We start from the raw sequence: 19,492 nt of genomic DNA, 5'->3' as shown, positions 1-19,492 counted from the left end.
CTTTGGTGAAACGGAGCGTAAAACAGCACTGACAGTGTATACGAGATGTTCTTTCCCACAAGAAGTTTGATGAATAACAAAAGAGACACAAACAAATTCATTGTTTTGTGAAAGGACTGAAAAAAAAAGACAGAAAAAAGTGAAAATTGATATAGCGTTTGCATTGATCCTTCCATTTAGGCTGTCTCTGTTTAGACCTCTGTATATTGTTGTAATTTTTTTTTAAGTACAATTCCTGTATTTATGACGACAAGCATTAAAGTCAACATGAAATCAAAACTGACCCCATTATCTTTCTTCATACATACAGTATTTCTGGTTTTATTCCGCAAGCTTCACTGTTATTTCAAATAAAGCCAAGCTATTTATTGTCATAGTTCACAGTACAAGAGTTTTTGTACTAAGGCTGCTACATTTTTATACATAAACTAAATATATTTAATATATATTATTTAATGTATAAAAAATATACAATAAAATATAACTTTGGTTATAAGTGAAAAAAATATATAGATATACATACTACCGTTCAAAACATTGGTGTCATTAAGTCTTTTTTTTTCTTTTTTTTTATGAATCAGAGAGAAAGCCTTAAAATGATCAGTTGATAAGATATTGATAACGTTACAAAAAAATTCTCTCTCAAATAAATGCTGTTCTTTTCAACTTTCTATTGATCAAAGAATCCTAAAAATTAAAAAAAATTGTAAAAGGGATATATTAAAGCATCTTTGGTGTTTCCATGAAAATCGAGGCTAACGTGGATATGACGTCATTGACAGGCGATGCAATGACACTGGCCGTTACATTGGTTAAAACTGCTGATTTCTCTGGATTTAAACATTGTTGGAAATATTTGGGATAATGTAAGTACACAAGTTTACAAAATATATAACACTGCTCTTGTGTTTTTTGGACACAATAATATTTTAGTACAATAATCTTACATATTGTGTCTTTAAAACAAAAATTTTAAAACCAAATTTTTAATTGTGATAATATTTCACAATGTTTTACAATATTTTAGATAAAATAAATGCAACCTTGTTGAGATAATTCTTTACCAAAGATTATTTACCAAAACAGCCACATTCATCTAAAAATACATTTTAAGAGAAAAATATTTAGGTGGAAAAAAAGGTTCATAACACATACCTTGACATTGTATGCTATAAAATGCTTGGCCAGAGCTTCTGGAGTGTGCATCCATGATTTATCTAGAAAGAGACAGAACACTATGAGGTATTATGAAGTACGCAATATCTTAATGATATTCTCAATGTTTCAGGCAAACAGTCTATAAAAAAAAAAGTCCTTTAAATCAGCTGCTGCTTAGACCTCTTAGCAGCGAAAATTCTAGTGCAAATGTGTATAAACAATAAACCAGTTATTATAAATGATTATTTATTAATCAACTGCTGTTCAGAACTCTTAGCAGTGAAACCTGTGTAAATATCTTTAAACAACAGAATTAATAATTTTTAATTAATAATAATAATAATAATAATAATAATAATAATTATTATTATTATTATAAGAAGAAGAAGAAGAAGAAGAAGAAAAAACTATTTTTTTTCTCCTAACTGTTAAATAAAGCAATTTCAAAGATAGTCAAAGAAGAACAACAAAAGCCTGTGCATAAGAAGGATTTCAGCTAATGCTGCAGTGTACTGTAGCTCAACCTGGCTTGTCAGAAGGGGAATTACTGAAATTGGCCTTAAAGGAGTGCAGACGGGGGGTCAGATGTGATGGACAGGAGACACTGCCGTGCCTGTCCTTGTGTGACAGCTTAGAGGAAACTGCAAGGCCTAACTGTGACAAACAAGCCGCAGGAGTCACAACATTCAGAGCGCCCGCCGATTTACTCGGCGTCAACCCCAGGAGCTCATGAACAGAGTTAGCCACACCGTTGTGTGTCCGAAATCACTCCCTATTCCTTATATAGTACATATGGGGTGTCAGCCAACATTTGTAACTCATCACACTCTTTTTCCCCCAATTCTTTCTTTAAACTATGCTTTAATTGCTTCTGAGAGAGTGTTATGCAATGGTATTCTGGACATCGGCCATACAGCCATTTAGAGGGAAACAACGACCAATTAATCTCCCATTTAGCTAAGTATAACTCAGGCAGATCGAAATAAAAGACCCCTGAGGACTCAAAACCTCTTCTGGCATTTCAAGAAAGCAGTGATCGATTTTAATCAGCAGTTAATTGTAAATGTACAGAAAAAGAAATGGCCTACGGACTGAAAAATGAGTAACTCCTATAGATAAGCGGTCATTTCAAAACTTAGCCACACTTTTTGAGGCATTCAGAGCAATAAGGGGTTTAAATTGGTGAGTTATATAACGTGTCATGTAGTACATGTACTTCAAAGTTAATTATCAAGGTTCAAATGTTGTGTATTTTGATCTCATTGTTATCCTCATGAATCCATTGCTTATTGAAAATCTGCCAGTTTGTCTCCTTCCATGGATTGTCAGGGTACAGTTTGCACGCTGAGATTCCTCATAGAGTGCGATTCATTGGTCAAATGAAGAAAGCAAACCTCAAAATGTCACTTTTTGCGTACATCCGTGTGTAAGAACGGTAAGTGATCACAGTGGTGCAGAAACTGATGGCAAAGTGTCTGAAGAAATGCATTGCTTATTCTTATATTTTTGAAGGGAAACCAATATGAATGGAGAATGGGTAACAAAGAGAAAAATCTGCCAAAAGATCATTAGAGAAAGCACTGAAATGTGTCAAAAGTGATTGTGTCTGTGGTGCCATCTCTGTGCATATATGAGCATCTCGACTTTCTCTTTGCCCTACTAATAGCAGGCTGAGCGTGTGTTGTGCATTTAATGAATTGTACTGAATTGGAAGCGTGGCCAAATATCGATAATTTTCCCACACTGTAATATCCAATGATCAATGAGTGAACATCAAGTCTGCCAAATCAGAACATATTGACATATTCTTAACAGGATTCCTCCACAAGGGCTTCAGAGGAGCGTAAGAGCCTTGGTAGTCTCTGCATCTAATTTTACAACTCACTGCTTTGATTCATGGAGCTCTGAATGGCAATAAGGCGACGTCACAGAAAAAATAAGATAATAATGATCTATTACAATAGTAATGCATCTTTAAGCCACTTTAACAAACAGTAAAGAAATGCACTGGGAAGTGGGCACTAAGCTCTTGTTGCATTTCAATTGAAATAGATTTAAGTGTTGAAAACGCATTTTAATACACGTTCTGGAGTGCAAGCACCTGAGCAATTTTTCATTAAAGAAAGATTATGTTTTATCCATATTCGCAAGGTATTTCTGTCATCTCCAGCTGCATGCTATGAAAACCTGGAGGTATTAGTAATGCGATGATGACATCATCCCAAGCGTTTTGCAGGGAAATAAATAAAATGAAAGAAGATACAGAGACAGAAAAAGATGGCACAACTGTTACATGTAATAGAAGTAATTAGGTAGTATTGTGTATAATTTAGCTAAGGTTATTTACAGGATACTGTGAAGTGTTTTGGGAATATTAGATTGTCACTAATTAACCAGCCGAACTCCCCAAACATAATGATTTCTGAGCTTAAAAGCATGAAAAAAAAAGAAGAAAAAAAGACAAACAATTCACATCAGAGATTATGCTAAATCTTTTGTGCTGTTTAGGCTATTCAAACTGATCATGTGTGGGTTCAAACTTGATTTTATTATGCTCTAAATAACAGACACTGTAGCTATTTAATGTTCTGTGTCTAGTAATTGGATGCATAAGTCTGGAAAGAATCTGGGTCCAATTATTTCTTTGTCATCACACAAACAGTGCTTCTGCCTTCGAGCTTTGTGAATTACCAACCATCTAATTCAGAAACTAACAGTCTATACCTGTTAAGTATGCGAACAGTAATTGAACCTGTAACTTTACATTTCATTATTCTATATTTTTTCAGCAGATAACCCTAAAGAATCAAAACATTATTTGGTAACACGATTATTTGCAAACTATTAGTCTATAGTTAATTCATAGTTTATATATTGCAGTCTCTACCTTGTTAATAATAGTGAGTTCTTCATTCATTGTCTGTAATTTTATTATTGTTTAATTACCTCATAAAAAAAAAATAGTATTAGTAGTGTAATGTATTTGATGCTTTGTTAACAACAATAATTAATCAACCCATTATACTTGGTTAAATAACCAACCTAATTTGCTGAGTACAATTAACCCAATATGTGTTCTGTCCTACTGTATATTTACCCAACCCTTTTGTAACTTGATATCTATACATCTATCCATCCATCCATCCATCCATCCATCATAAAGCTCATCAACTTTTACCTAAAAGATTTTATTAGGCTGAGTTTTATGAGACAAATGATCATACATTAACTCTGAAAAAGAATAATAATAATTCATGACCAAAAAGAAACAATAAAGACAGGCATATTTACATTACCTAACAGAACAATGACGAATCACCCACCTCATTTTAAAGCAGGGTGGCATTAGTCAGACTCCATTAGACAGAAACCTCTTCTGTATCATCACATCAGAACTCACACTAGACACTGCTGGTAATGAATGCACGGCCATAAAATGATTACCGTCTCTCTCTGGTAAATGTCGCCATTGTTCGCCATTGAGAATTTAATGCTATCTTTCAGACAGATGGGCTATTGGTGTTCTCCACGGTCCAACAGCACTGTCTAGTGCACCAGAAAGAAGGCGATTGTGACAGCAGGAACATCCGTGCAAGGCAGTGGAGGGAAACGTGTTGTGGCCGCAAGAGCTTTTTTCAGTGCCAAAATAATTACTTTGTTATACCTAACCTCTTTATGAAATCAGATTACAACTTTTTCTGGATAAATTAGCAAATTGTAACTGAATGTAGTACACTAGAGATGCACCAATACGTTTGATTCATAATGATTTCACAAATTCAATGACATTGGTGATCAGCTATAGTGGCCTACTGAATATTATTAACAGTTTGTGAAAACATTAAAAAAGCCACCCTCAAATAATTAATCTCTATGTAATATAATTGAAAATTACTGCACTCATTAAAAAAAAAATGCCGCTATTGGTAATTGAAAGGCATTGGAAAAATGGTATTTTGCATCCCTATGATATGATCTCTCATCCATATAAAAAACCAAATGTGTTACAGTCATCTGTAAACATATCTCTAAACATCATCATATCTTCCATCATCCCAAGGGATTTAGCATTGGACAGCGCTTGCGATTATAGTCCATATCTTCAAAGCGAGCCAGACAGAGCAACAGGAGCTCCTAACACAGAAATATTACCAGTGCAATCCCTGCCATCTGGGATCGAAGACTGGCCAGTTGGGTTTATCACATCAAAGATCCATTAATTCATTTTGGAAAGAAGGGTGGGACAGGTGGTTGTAAATACATAGAGAAAAAAAACAGGCCTCTGGAGTCAGACAGGTTGTCTGCTCCAAGCCACAGAGAAATGACAGAAAGGGAGGAGAGACTAGGGAAGGAACAAAGAGAGGTTGAGGAAGAAAGAATAAGAGAGAGGAACAGGCAGACTATGAAAAAGGAGAGTCTGAATAGTAGATTTTTTTATAAGGGTTTCTGTTAGGCCTGTCAATTTTAGCACATTAATATAATGTGAATAATTATTTTTTTAAAAGCCTAAGTAATACGTTTCCCTGGTCTGTAGTCAAATCTGTACTTTCAGCAATTTCCAACCATCAAAGCAATTCAAGCATGTTCACATGTTCAGTAAATTCAAATACACACAACAAAGTCTTTGAATCAATTTAATATTGATATATGTAAATAATACTGTGATTAATTAAGTGTAATTCATTTGGTTACATTTTTTAGTCATTATAATTTTTGTATCGTTTGACAGCCATAAAGATTCTGTTCAATGGACAGACAGAGAAAAGAGAGGAAAGCAAGACAAAAAACAGGTGCAACGCATACCTTTTTTTCTGTTAAATGCCCGGTTCATGCTTGAAAATGCTCCGTCTTGGCTGCGGTTTCCTGGAATGTGCCACTTCTACCTGCTGGGATGGGAGCATATATGGAAATTTACTCCATGGAGTCAGAGAAGTACGACTAAATGCTTCAAAAAAACAAAATTCTTTGAATTTGCCTTAAGGTTAAATCTCCTAGGGTGTGTTATTGCAGAAAATGTTACTGGGTTAAAAGCTATTGGGTTCACAAGAAATAACCCCTTTAAAAAACAAATATCTTCTCTACTACAAAGAAGTACTACAGCAGGTAGGGGGAATAACAGTCAAAACTATAAATATTATGGGTAACTATGCCCTTCATGGTTCAAATATTTGAACGTGTATTTGTGGAGGATGGTAGATGCAGAGTGTTTTCAAAAGTCAGACAGTGAAATTAAAGGTGCAGTAAGAGATTACTTTTTTTCTTTTTTTCTTTTTTACAAGCTGAAAACACTTTAAATTGCTTAAGATCCCAATGAATATAAAATTGGATTTGTGTGTATGAATTTGAGGCCATCTTTATCCTAATGTACTCTCTAAGAAACGCTGTTAAAAGAGGATCAGACAGAGCACCAAAACACACTTGTAGCCAATCAGCAGTGAGGGGTGTATACACCCATTAGGGGGGAAGGTGCCCGTGTTGAAAAATGTGTTAATGAAATTGGTGGCAGAGCTATCAAGATAGGGGTGTGATCCTTTTGGGTAGGGGCGTGTTTGTTTTGGCGAATTCAAATATGAACAGTTTCTCAGAAATCACTTACTGCACCTTTAAATGTTAACAAACTACACTTTAGCACATATGAATTTACATATGATTTTTAATCCAATTAAATATTCTCTAGAATGAGAATTTCCGTTCCCCCAATGCCACCATGTGAAACTTTATAGTCAGTCAAAATCAGGGGGAATGAAAACTCAAGTGGAATGATATTTTTTTTAAAAACTATCAACACTACAGTAGATTTACTTAAAAACAATATTCACTCAGAAATTGCAAGTAAATTTCATTTATTTATATTTACATTTAATCATTTAGCAGAAGCTTTTATCCAAAGCGACTTACAAATGAGGAGAGCAATAGAAGCAATCAAACCAACAATAGGGCAACAATATGCAAGTGCTGTGACTAGTCCCAGTTAGTCTAGCACTGTACACGTAGCATGTTTTTTTAAATAGATATGTATTGTGCCGATAGACGATAGTATCGTGTATCGACGATAGACAGAGATATCGCCGATGGCAGATGCCTTTGACGATATCAATACGATAATTGGCTCGTTTTTCCATTAATGTATTAAATCATTATTATTATTATGAAGCTAGTATAGTTATTAAATTAATTAGGAACTACAATTATATTTGCCTTGCCTAAATTCATAACGACATCACCACATAACCACACTTGCGCCATATCACGCGCGTATGAGGACTCCTCAAAGAAAATGTTTTTAAAACAGACAAACAAAAACTACATCCCAAAACGAAATTTCATTGCAAGGTGATCCATTCACAAATTGTCAAGAGTGCTTTAACAGACGCATAATTTTTATACAGAGCCTAGATGAAGACGCGGCATCGTTGTTCGTCAGTATTTTGTTTCCATAGCACATTAACAAAATATTTAATGACACGAATAACACTAAAAACAATACAATTACAAAATATTAATTATAATAATAATATCAATAAAATGATATAGGCCGCCTAGGCCTAATAAAAGTCTTTAGTTCACGAAGCATCTGTGAAACTCTGCCATCTGTGAAAATCACAAGCAACTTCAAACTTGTTTAACAAGAAATATTCTTCTAATTTTTTCGCTGTCAATAATGTAAGTCCACAAGAGAAATATTCAGCCAGTAATTAAGATAGTTGCTGTAGCCTACCGTTATCCACCGTCGACTCTGAGAGAACGTGCTGTTAATGCAGCGAAAGCTCAGTCCGTTTCTGCTTTCGTTTTCAGGGATTGAGCGCGTTTACATGCACGTTATTAACTCGATTATGCTGAATAAACTGACAATGCATGTGGTCATGTAAACGGATTAACCCGTTTTCCTTTATCAGAGTCAAGTCATAAGTTTAAGTCGGCGTATAACCGATCGACTTTTAGATTTTTGCCTCTGATTTCTCCTGGCATTTAAAACACCTGCGTTATTGAAGTGCGGGTGCGCATGTGAAGTGCATCCAGACAGAGAGAGCACTGGTAGGAGGACATATATCGCAGACTCCGACTCTTTCTTGAATCAAGAAATTAAAACGTGTTCACATCTCGTCAAACAGTCAAAATGCTGCAGATCTGTAACGGCATAAGAGGATAATGTGTGTCCGTAAATTTCCCGCTGACATGTTGAAATACTCCGAGTCAGATACAAGAATGATTAAGATCTTTTTTTTACCTCACTATACCAGGAAATAACCTGATTTAGCCTATTAATAGACACTCCACCTTTGCTAGCAAAATAGAAAAAAGATTCTCATTTAAAACGAAGTAATAAAACAAGCAAATTGATGAGTAAATAAGCAAGTTAATAATCAAATAAGTAAGCCCCGCCCCCTCACGATAATATCGTGTATCGCCGATCTCACAGGCTGACGATAGGACGATATGAAAATGGAGCATATCGCGCAACCCTATATGTTCACAAATAATTACAAAGAAACGTCAACACATTGAGTGTGAATGTGAAATACTGAGTGGAAAGACTATTTATGTAAAACATACTCCAGTAATGTTTTTATTTACAACTTAAAAATAAAATATGTTATTACAGTAAAGCTTTTCCTAAACCGTTCAGCCCTAAATTATTTTGCCATTAAAAAAGTCTGAAGTAAAAAGTAATTTTTCATCTTTTTCTTTATTATTATTTATCTTTATATATTGCAATATATGGGCACAGAAAAACTAAATATCGCAATGTCATTTTTTTCCAATATCGTGCAGCCCTACCTTATGTACCACTCAAAACGTCCTGCTTCAGTAGGAAAAACAATGGGACAAGACAGAAAAAGGTGCTCATTTCAGTGGGTCTTTAAGCGTGACACTATAGCAAAAAAAATGTCAAAAAGAAATTCCTTTCACTGCATGCTTGTTTCTAAGCTTCTCCCTCTCAGGCATTGTCAAACATCAGGAGATAAGCTAAACCAATGACATATATACACTCACCTAAAGGATTATTAGGAACACCATACTAATACTGTGTTTGACCCCCTTTCGCCTTCAGAACTGCCTTAATTCTACGTGCCATTGATTCAACAAGGTGCTGAAAGCATTCTTTAGAAATGTTGGCCCATATTGATAGGATAGCATCTTGCAGTTGATGGAGATTTGTGGGATGCACATCCAGGGCACGAAGCTCCCGTTCCACCACATCCCAAATATGCTCTATTGGGTTGAGATCTGGTGACTGTGGGGGCCATTTTAGTACAGTGAACTCATTGTCATGTTCAAGAAACCAATTTGAAATGATTCAAGCTTTGTGACATGGTGCATTATCCTGCTGGAAGCAGCCATCAGAGGATGGGTACATGGTGGTCATAAAGGGATGGACATGGTCAGAAACAATGCTCAGGTAGGCCGTGGCATTTAAACGATGCCCAATTGGCTCTAAGGGGCCTAAAGTGTGCCAAGAAAACATCCCCCACACCATTACACCACCATCACCAGCCTGCACAGTGGTAACAAGGCATGATGGATCCATGTTCTCATTCTGTTTACACCAAATTCTGACTCTACCATCTGAATGTCTCAACAGAAAACGAGACTCATCAGACCAGGCAACATTTTTCCAGTCTTCAACTGTCCAATTTTGGTGAGCTTGTGCAAATGGTAGCCTCTTTTTCCTATTTGTAGTGGAGATGAGTGGTACCCGGTGGGGTCTTCTGCTGTTGTAGCCCATCCGCCTCAAGGTTGTGCGTGTTGTGGCTTCACAAATGCTTTGCTGCATACCTTGGTTGTAACGAGTGGTTATTTCAGTCAAAGTTGCTCTTCTATCAGCTTGAATCAGTCGGCCCATTCTCCTCTGACCTCTAGCATCAACAAGGCATTTTCGCCCACAGGACTGCCGCATACTGGATGTTTTTCCCTTTTCACACCATTCTTTGTAAACCCTAGAAATGGCTGTGCGTGAAAATCCCAGTAACTGAGCAGATTGTGAAATACTCAGACCGGCCCGTCTGGCACCAACAACCATGCCACGCTCAAAATTGCTTAAATCACCTTTCTTTCCCATTCTGACATTCAGTTTGGAGTTCAGGAGATTGTCTTGACCAGGACCACACCCCTAAATGCATTGAAGCAACTGCCATGTGATTGGTTGATTAGATAATTGCATTAATGAGAAATTGAACAGGTGTTCCTAATAATCCTTTAGGTGAGTGTAGGCTATGAGACAAACTATTCAAATGTTAAGCCCAATGGGCAGACATATTACAATAGCACAGACGGATGAATGAATGAATGAATGAATGGTGAAAGAAGAGAACATAAGACATCCCCATGGAGGTCTATGTGCGCATTACAGATTTCCCTGATGCAGTGAAGACAAACACTTTTCATAGAGGCTCTTCAGAGAAATACATCTTTAACTTCATAATGACTTCAGTGGAAGCTCATCACTCCCACTGCCTGTCTGTGACTTAGCAGTCATGTTAACTTAAATATGGCGCAAGCCCATCTTTTTCCCGGGTATGTTTATCATTGCATGACTTCACTGAATTTTCACTGAATGGCGCTAATCATGTTCATATCAAAATGCAATAGAAATCTGCAGTTTTAATACTGTACACAACGGAAGATGAGCACAGAAATAATATATTCTTGTTATGAATAATTGAGTAACCTTAAGATTAATTGTCAACTGTACATGGGGAATCTGAAGTGCACTTTTTTTTCTAGTAAACTGATTAAATAGTAATGAAAGGGTGAAACACAGAAAAGCACACTGTTATGTGCTGTCCTAAGGGGAAATGGTATAAGCTTCAATTAAACTCTATTGTCTGAAATGCTATTTTGATATGAGTGAGAATTCACACAGCATCTTGCAAAATAAGCAGTTGTAAGAGGTGATTTTTATAGTGTGTTTTCATTTGAAGGGTGTGGAGCGTCATTGGAGGGAAACAGTAAATTATAGTATTTTGGGATGACATCTTGGCACAGAAGAATGTGATTTAAGGTTTCATGACAGAACAATGCATTTTTTTTTTTTTTATCTTAAACATATCATTCACCCCACTTGGTACAACATGATGATGACAATATGTGAGCAGCTTAATGGTTTGAGCCAATGAGGCTCTTTGTGACCAACTGTGCAAATAAATGCCTCTGTCTGTCTGTAAAGTATGAAATTGTGCCTGTATACGTGTACATATTTAGGCTCCCAAGTGAACAGTGCAAACAGACATCAGCATTACAGACTGCCAAGTTTAAATGCAAAGGGGCTGAACAGGAAGGCAGGCACTTGTATTTTTATTCACAGGCAATTTAGCTGTCAAAGAGCCAAACCAACGTACAAGGACAGCGGTCATCACTGACTGAGCAGGTGAAATCACGAGATTGTCGCGTCACCCCTGCCAGCAGCCTAAAGAGACCAAGAAAGTGGAACAACTCTGAAAGACTTCTTAAATCATAAGGAGTTCAGAAAACTTATGAAAAAGGGCTGACATATACGGAGTCATATTTATGGTCACCATTGCACAAATTTACTAACTAACACATTTGCTCCACAACTTCACAGGAAAAATGCCCATACCATTTCATAACAACATTCTACAGAGAGTGTACAAAATAAACTCTGTGGCTATAATGCCCACTCTTTCCCAGTTATTCTGCTACGCAATATTATCTGTTGCCCGGTCACACCTGGGCAAACACCTGGCTGTGCCGTCCGCCTGCCTGACTGACAGCAGCTGTGTTTGTTCTCCGTTTATCACGTCCTGGCTGGTCAGTCTGTCCCACAGGGGAGACCCTGAGACCGTCCTTTATGCTGAGCTGCAAAGTTTGCTGATAATATTTAGTATCTTCAAAGTCAACTCCGGCTTAGGCATGTCTGAGAGAAGCCAAAGCCATTTATAACTGTTGGGTGGAGAAGCTACGGTCCCCCAGATGTGAGGTCTGATGTTGCCTTGGTCCTTTTTGCTGGATTAAAAATGAAAATATAGTTGCAAACAGCAATTATTGGGAGCCTAGTGCAATTAATCTTTGAGCCCAAAAGCTCACAAAAAGATTTGTTGAAAACAGCTGTGTTTTTTCCTTTCAGGAATAGTCCATTTTAGTGAAATAGGCCATTTTGACGATGGCCCTCTAGACTACAACATTCTGCGGTGTGTCAAACACATAACAGGCGAACAACTTCGTTTTAATAAACTTTTATTTTCTTAAAAAAATTCAATATGTTGGAAAAATGTCTTATGCAAAAATAAATGTGGGTATAGGGGGGATAGTCAAAATTTTACACTTTTTTTTTTTTTTTAAAGAACCTACAATAATAACATTTTTGCACCTTTTACTCTCACATTCATTCAAAGCAGAGGCTACAACAGGATCATTTATGGAAGAAAATTGGTTTCAAAAAGAACCTTTTAAAAAACTAAACTGACTATTAGGAAATTGTGTTTCTTTGAAAATTCTATCCAACTATCAAAACGTTAATTTTCAAATTATTAAATAAGATTTTAGTTTTTCTTATTAACAATATTTTGGGAAATGTTTCAAATAATAGTCCTTAACAATGAGCTGAAAGTAAAGAAAGAACTAAGGAGGACAACAAACATTCACATAACCATACTGATGTTTGGAAATAAAATAAAAATGACCTACTTTCTCATTAGAATTTCTTTTTTATGATGGTGTTCAAAAATCCAGAATTTGGATTTAAAAGCACAAAGCATGCAGCAGCTCAGGATGAACCGAAGAATGTAAACATCCACAGAAAAAAAAAAAAATATGTTAAGGCTGTTCAAAGATGATGAGCATTCCACTGATATGACCCAGATCTGAGTCAACATTGCCAGCATTTACAACAAAACTATGCTTCACCAACTCAACTGAGCTGAGAAAAAGAAAAGAAATAAAACTATCCTTTGTTTCCAACAGAACCCCATTTACTGAGCTCAAATAGCAAAATAGCAATGTTTATTAATTCAACCCTCTGCATTCCTTTCATGGATCAGTTGTTATTCACCGCTGAGCTCGGAGCCATACTCCAAACACTCATGTCCTTTCTGTCAGACCTCTCCACATAAAAAGGCCAACATTCTTACCAATAAAGAGAGGAGATTTCCAAAGCACCAGCCAGTGTCTTCTGCCAAATACGAACCAAATGAGGAAGCCAGTGAGAGCGCTTTTAGACGAAGGCAAAAAGATGGGTGAAATGCAGAGCGACTTATTCGCTTTCACACAAGCTGGGATACTAAGGAGGAAGTTCCAGCAGTGCTTAATAGTTTTCAGCTGTGGACCAGATGGGGTTATGTGAAGTACTAAAGTAAGAGGGGCGGCGGGTTTGCAAGCAAAACGAGGTGTCTCATGAGTGTGAGAGAACCTCTTGAAAGAAAGGAGACAGGAAGAATGAAAGACTGAAATAAGTAGTGCTGTGTAGGGGGAACATTTTTCAGATTTATATCTCTGGAATACTTCATTCCGATTGGCCAATCAAAGCATTGTACAATCAAATATTTCTGTATAATGACAACTAAACTGTATATTTGTATCTGTATATTCCCTATTTATTTTCCTTTTCAACATTAGAATAACCAACTGGCACCATCTTGCAACTCAAAATGAAACCGTAACACTGCAGTAACTGACCAACACTCTTAAAAATAAAGGTTTCACAGCAATGTCACAGAAGAACCATTTTTGGTACCCCAAAGAACCTTTCAGTGAACACTTCCACTATTTCTAGTGTGAATATAATCTAAACTTTTTCCACTATAAAGAACCTTTTATATAATCGAAAGGTTCCATGGATGTTAAAAGTTATTATTATTAATTATTATTAATATTAATAAGATTCCATTTGTTAACACTGGTATCTGTTAATATTATTTAATAGAAGCTAACTGACAACGAAAAGTTAAATTCTATAACAATTGTATTGCTCATTGTTAGTTAATTTTAGTTAATAAATTATCTAACATTAACTAATGGAACCTTATTGTAAAGTGTTAAAAAAATGTATCTAAAAATAAGTATATTGCGGTATTTGGTCAGTGTTAGCAAGGCAAAAACATGCAAGTATCTGTAATTCACATAAGGACATTAACTCACTGAAAACTTGCTGAACAGATTAAAACAAAAAAAGTTTTCCATCACAGAAAAAAAACACAACATCAACCGCAAACTTTCTGGTTCATACTTCAGCCACAGAGCAACTTGAGTGCAAGACAGTGGACTTTGGCAGCTAACGGTGTTATGCTCACTGAAATCTGACACCTATGCCTTATTCAACAAGGTCACAACTGTTACAGATGACCAAGACACTGGGCAGACATGGAAATCCACAGCTTATATATATATATATATATATATTTATATATATATTTATATATTTATATATTATATATATATATATATATATATATATATATATATATATATATATATATATATATATATATATATATATATATATATATATGTATATATGGTGAAAAGTACAGCCATTCTTCTCATCTCCAAAACTAAGTAGAGTGGTCTGGGTGGGGTTGTGCTAGTCTTGGCATCAGCAGTTCTGAGAATATTTTAAAAGATTCCTTTCCTTTATTATCCTAAAATTTGTTTTCCTTTCCATCATCTCGCCCCCTCCGCCTTGTGTGGACAGATGTGGGGAGGGGAAAGTAATGCGTTTAAGACTTTGGCATTTTCCATTTCGTGAGTTAAAAGTACTTATTCTGTAGTTTGGACCATATGCTTTAAGAAGTGCAGAAGTAGTCATAATCTTACATGCACCTGGCTGACATTAGTAAGAAATGTTGACAATTAAATGTTTATCTTGTGAAAATCTGATAACATTTACAGATGAGCCAGAAAAGAAACTAGCACAAGCAGCAGCAACAATGTATACTTAAACTACTAATAATGAATGCAGAACTACACAAATGTAATACAAAAATAATCAACTGTTCATTTTAACGGATCAAATTAAACAGTTACCCAATGACTAATTTGTACTACCCTTCAAAAAAAATTCACAGAAGTGTCCAACTGTCCATTTGTGCAATAATGCAATAAAGGGATTTTAAGCGACTCTTTCTGCAGGTTACAAGTTCATTTCTTAATGATTGAGTCAACTAGAAAAATGCATTTCCGGAGGAACTGCAAAGTGTGCTTGCTCGGGTGCAGTGCACTAACGTTAGCAGGTAGTGGATAGATGCGAAATGCGAGAAAAAATGCGAGAATGCGAGATGCGAGAAAAAAGATGTCAAACTGTCTTTTATTTTCAAATTTAATTGCTCAATCAGCGCTGGACCGGCATTTTCTGTCTTCCGCTGAGCCCTGGCTGTAGACAGATCATATGTTTCACGCTGTCAATGCAGTGGTCTGCGTTGCGCTGATCTTATTCACACTATCGAGTGTAGGTGCAGCATTCTAACATTGAGTCATAATGAGCTGTTTGTGAAGAAATTATCCGCTTCCAAATTATGTCATCTTAATCCCGAAATTGAAACATTAAAAAACAATTTGCTCTTTATGGTGTGCGAGTGATAGAGCGCGGCAGCAACAAACCAACTGATCAGCTCGCAGCGTAACAACATTGAATGCTCGGCCGAACAGCTGATCATAGCTGTACAGTGCGCCTTATTATTTTTCATCTCCATAAATATATCTAGTAGTTAAAGGGATACTTCACCTCTGAAGATGAATGTGTATTTAAAATAGGTCATTTAAGTAGAAGAAATGTGAAGAAATTTTTGAATTTGGAGCTTTCTAGACTGAGAAAAGCCAGAAAATGTATTTTTGGCTTATGTGGATGAAAGACAACAACTCCCAGAATGCACTTGCTTCGCTGCCTTAGGAGACCACGCCTACCGGTAAGAGTGCGCAGTTGAAAACAACAAGGCTAACTTAGCCTACGTGATGAGTTTGCCAGGGATCTCTAGAGATCGCCCAAAATGTCCGGGATTCGGCTTTTGCGTTCTACAGTCGCCATTCATTCATTATGTTTACTGTGGCCAGCAGGACGAGGCTGACGGCCGCGGGAGAACGGCGCGAGGCCGGTGGCGTCATTACTGAGACCCATTACTGAGATGGTCTCCCATCTCTCACGGAGGAGCGGGAATTTTCTTAGCAAGGGTAAAACGCACATCAACCGATCACTTGTTTAGCGTTCATGTAAACACTACATTCAGATTCACCAATCGGAATGAATTCAGTTAGATTGAAACAAAAGGGGTGCATGTAAACAATGAATGGCGACCGCAGAACGCAAAAGCTGAATCCCGGACATTTTGAACGATCTCGCCTGCCGGACAAGTCCGGGAAAAGGAAGATGGTAACCCCTACTTACTCAGCTTTCTCCTACTATTCAGCTTTCTCCACAGAACAAGAGCCTGCTAGCTTAGCTTCCAAAGAAAGACGGCTGACACTGTGTACATTCTGTGAGTGAGATCCCACCCTCTATGGGCGGGTTGAAAACATGCGGAACAACGCCATCTACTGGCTGTAGTCTTTAGCCTCTGGCCAGAAAATCCTCCGATGACGCAAAATGACGATTTTTGCGTCATCGGAGGATTTTTTCCAGACAAAAAATACATAAATCTCTTGTCTCAGGGGGATATGAGGGTGGAAAGCATGGTAATTCGAAAATACTACAGGTTTTCTACTAATACAAAGCTTAATGCTAAATCCTGAAGTAACCCTTTAAGCTAATGCAAGGGCTAGAAATCAATTAATCTTTTGCTGATACTTCCTTGTCATCATGGAGAGCGCAGTTCATGGTTGCATAACTTGCATAGCAACGACAGACGCCACGGGAGAGCAAGCGCGAAAGGAGACAGCGGCGCGCCCGCGCTTTCCACTTGTTTTTACACATCTAAGGTGCGTTCCATTCGACAGGGTCCATACGCAGTGTTCACTGCTCCCCTACTCCCTGAGCACGGTATATCAGTTGAAGTGGACTTCACTGACAATAACCGCTCATTTGAAACGCCCTGCAAACGTCATCAAAGAAAGTCAACTACGGGGTCGCGCAGATTATGATATAACATAAATATATATAGGACTACATTCATATTTTAATTTTTATTATTATATTATATATTTACAATTATATTGCACTATTTTACAACTACCTAAAATAAAATCACTTTACTTCACAAACTAGCTAAGCTGGCTGCATTCACTGAGGTAAATTATAATCATCAAAAATAGTATATGTAATATTCACAACAATAACCGTTAAAAATACTGTCATTTAACAATGGCGAAATGTATGAATACTTACACACACGTTAGTTATGTCCGTTCTTACTGGTGATGACGTGGTGCGCGAAATGACAGTTGGGTGATCATCGCTCTCCACTTCCTGTGAAGTGATGTATTGATGTTCCCTTATTCCCTATGCCGTGCGCAGTGCCCTTCGAACTGAACATGTTCGCTACCTTTGGATTGGAATCTCACTTAAGATGGCGGAATACCCTGTGAAGTCCACTTACGGTCAAATGGAACGCACCTCTAGAGCGACGTTGTTGATTGTTTGAGCATGTGACTGCGCGTTTCTCCTTGTTTTCTATTGTTATGCGCAGCATATTTCCCGCGCATACAAACACAGTTAAAAAACGAAATTCAGGTCCTGCCTTTATTAAGACAAACCTAGTAAAAACGAATGCAGTCTATACACTGACTTGGCAGCTCTGTGAAATGTAATACAACAGTGCCACCTACTGTCTAAATGCATTAACATTAAAAGTGTGAGGTGAAAATCTTTTGCATAGACATAAGTAAATGGGTTTTTGTCAATTAGCCTGAAAAAAAAAAAAAAAAAAAAAAATCAGATCTTGTGCCTCCTCACATTGGAGTCCCGAGTTCATGTACAAAGTTTGGTTTCGATACGTGACAGCGTTCCTGAAATATGAACTACTTCCTGTTTTGGCGACTACGCCGCTGATTTCGTTTGGCTGTGACGGGCAAACGCTTCCGAAAATCAAAAATCCTTCTAGTAACTTTTGTGAGGCTTGGTCCAAGGATCATGTACATCCAGTTTCGTGAAGTTCGGACCAAATTTGTGACCTGTGAAAATTTTGTTTCGCTTTCTGTTCAATCCACTATGGCGGACGAACGACAGACTCGTGATGTCATCTTCGCGAGCAACTTACACCGGTACTGACCGTACGTTTTAAAGTTGGAACGGTGTCTCTGTCTCAAAGGGCCTAGGCGCAGGAGCTGGCCAAAATTTATCTCCTGGGAATAATAATAATAATAATAATAATAAGAAAACTTAAGAAGAACAATAAGTGTGCTGCTTTCAGCAAGCACACTTAATAAGAAAAAGAAGAAAACTTAAGAAGAACAATAAGTGTGCTGCTTTCAGCAAGCACACTTAATTAATTGTCCATTCAATTGATCCGTTCAAAAACATGGATTCAGGGGTGAATGTCTTTATGAGAGAGTCAGTGAATATTTCACTCATCAGATTAATTCAAAATCACTTGGCGCATCCGAAAACACATTAACACCTATACTGTCTGAGTAGGTCCTACATTTGAATTTGAACTTTGTGTCTGTTAAAAAAGTATGTTCTATATAGTGTGAATATGGGGTAGTATGAATGAAATTTGGACGTACTACATCCACCATATTGTTACCGTCACGTGACCTGCCCGAGTCAGTTGCGTTGCTTCACTGCCAAATATACACGACTGGACTACAATAATAGTCAAGTCCAGTCAACTTTATTTATATAGCATTTATACTAATACAGATGGTTTCAAAGCAGCTTTGCAGTGAAAAACAGGAAAATAACAATTCAATGATGCAAACAGAATTCAATTATGCTGTGTAGCAGCTCTAAAAAGACAATAGTAGTCATTATTATTCACTTGAAATCAGTTCAGTGTTGATTCATTTCAGCTCAATAACTGTATAAAGTACATCAATTATAAAATGAGTTCAATTCAGCTATAAAGCAGCTCTGCAGAAAACAGTGATATCATCATCCAGATAAGTTCTCATCCACTAAAGTAGTGCAGTCAAATAAGTAATATTGCTAAATAATAAACAGAGAAAATTGTTAAAAATCTGACAAATATATTTCCCAACCCTTCTAGCCCTAAACTTAAATGTGAAACTGAGTTTATGTATGTAGATACATTGGCTCAGCGACTTACAGAAGATGAAAAGAAATGGAGTGGGTGATGAGATCTTGGCTGGGAGAAAGAGGAGCACAATCTTGTTAAGGTCGGAAGCTAGCTAAGGTAAAAGTCTTTGCATTTCTATTTTTGCTTTACCCCAGTCTTCATTTTCTAGGAATGTACTTGTATCTGTATCTGATCATGGCACAAAAAAGGTA

The 19,492-nt window shown here is 36.9% G+C and overlaps 1 protein-coding gene across 7 annotated transcripts in view; it reads right to left on the bottom strand.

Moving 5' to 3' along the window:
- The window catches only part of gulp1a (GULP PTB domain containing engulfment adaptor 1a), a 53,809-nt gene that overhangs the window by 7,453 nt on the left and 26,864 nt on the right, over positions 1–19,492 (bottom strand). For 5 of the 7 annotated variants that reach the window (XM_084122510.1, XM_084122507.1, XM_084122511.1 and 2 more), the window contains exons 2-3: positions 5,962–6,044; positions 1,156–1,217 (exon numbers count right to left, since the gene is read on the bottom strand). In XM_084122510.1, the coding sequence (XP_083978636.1) occupies positions 1,156–1,217; positions 5,962–5,989 (90 nt within the window). In that variant the 5' untranslated portion in view covers positions 5,990–6,044. Of the gene's footprint in view, positions 1–1,155; positions 1,218–5,961; positions 6,045–13,247; positions 13,574–19,492 lie in introns of those variants that run through there. The other 2 variants (XM_084122512.1, XM_084122508.1) reach the window with 2 other exon arrangements.

The sequence above is a fragment of the Abramis brama genome, assembly GCF_963993115.1.
Source record: "Abramis brama genome assembly, chromosome: 8".
Taxonomy (NCBI): domain Eukaryota; kingdom Metazoa; phylum Chordata; class Actinopteri; order Cypriniformes; family Leuciscidae; genus Abramis; species Abramis brama.
This window is presented reverse-complemented; position numbering and strand designations above follow the sequence as displayed.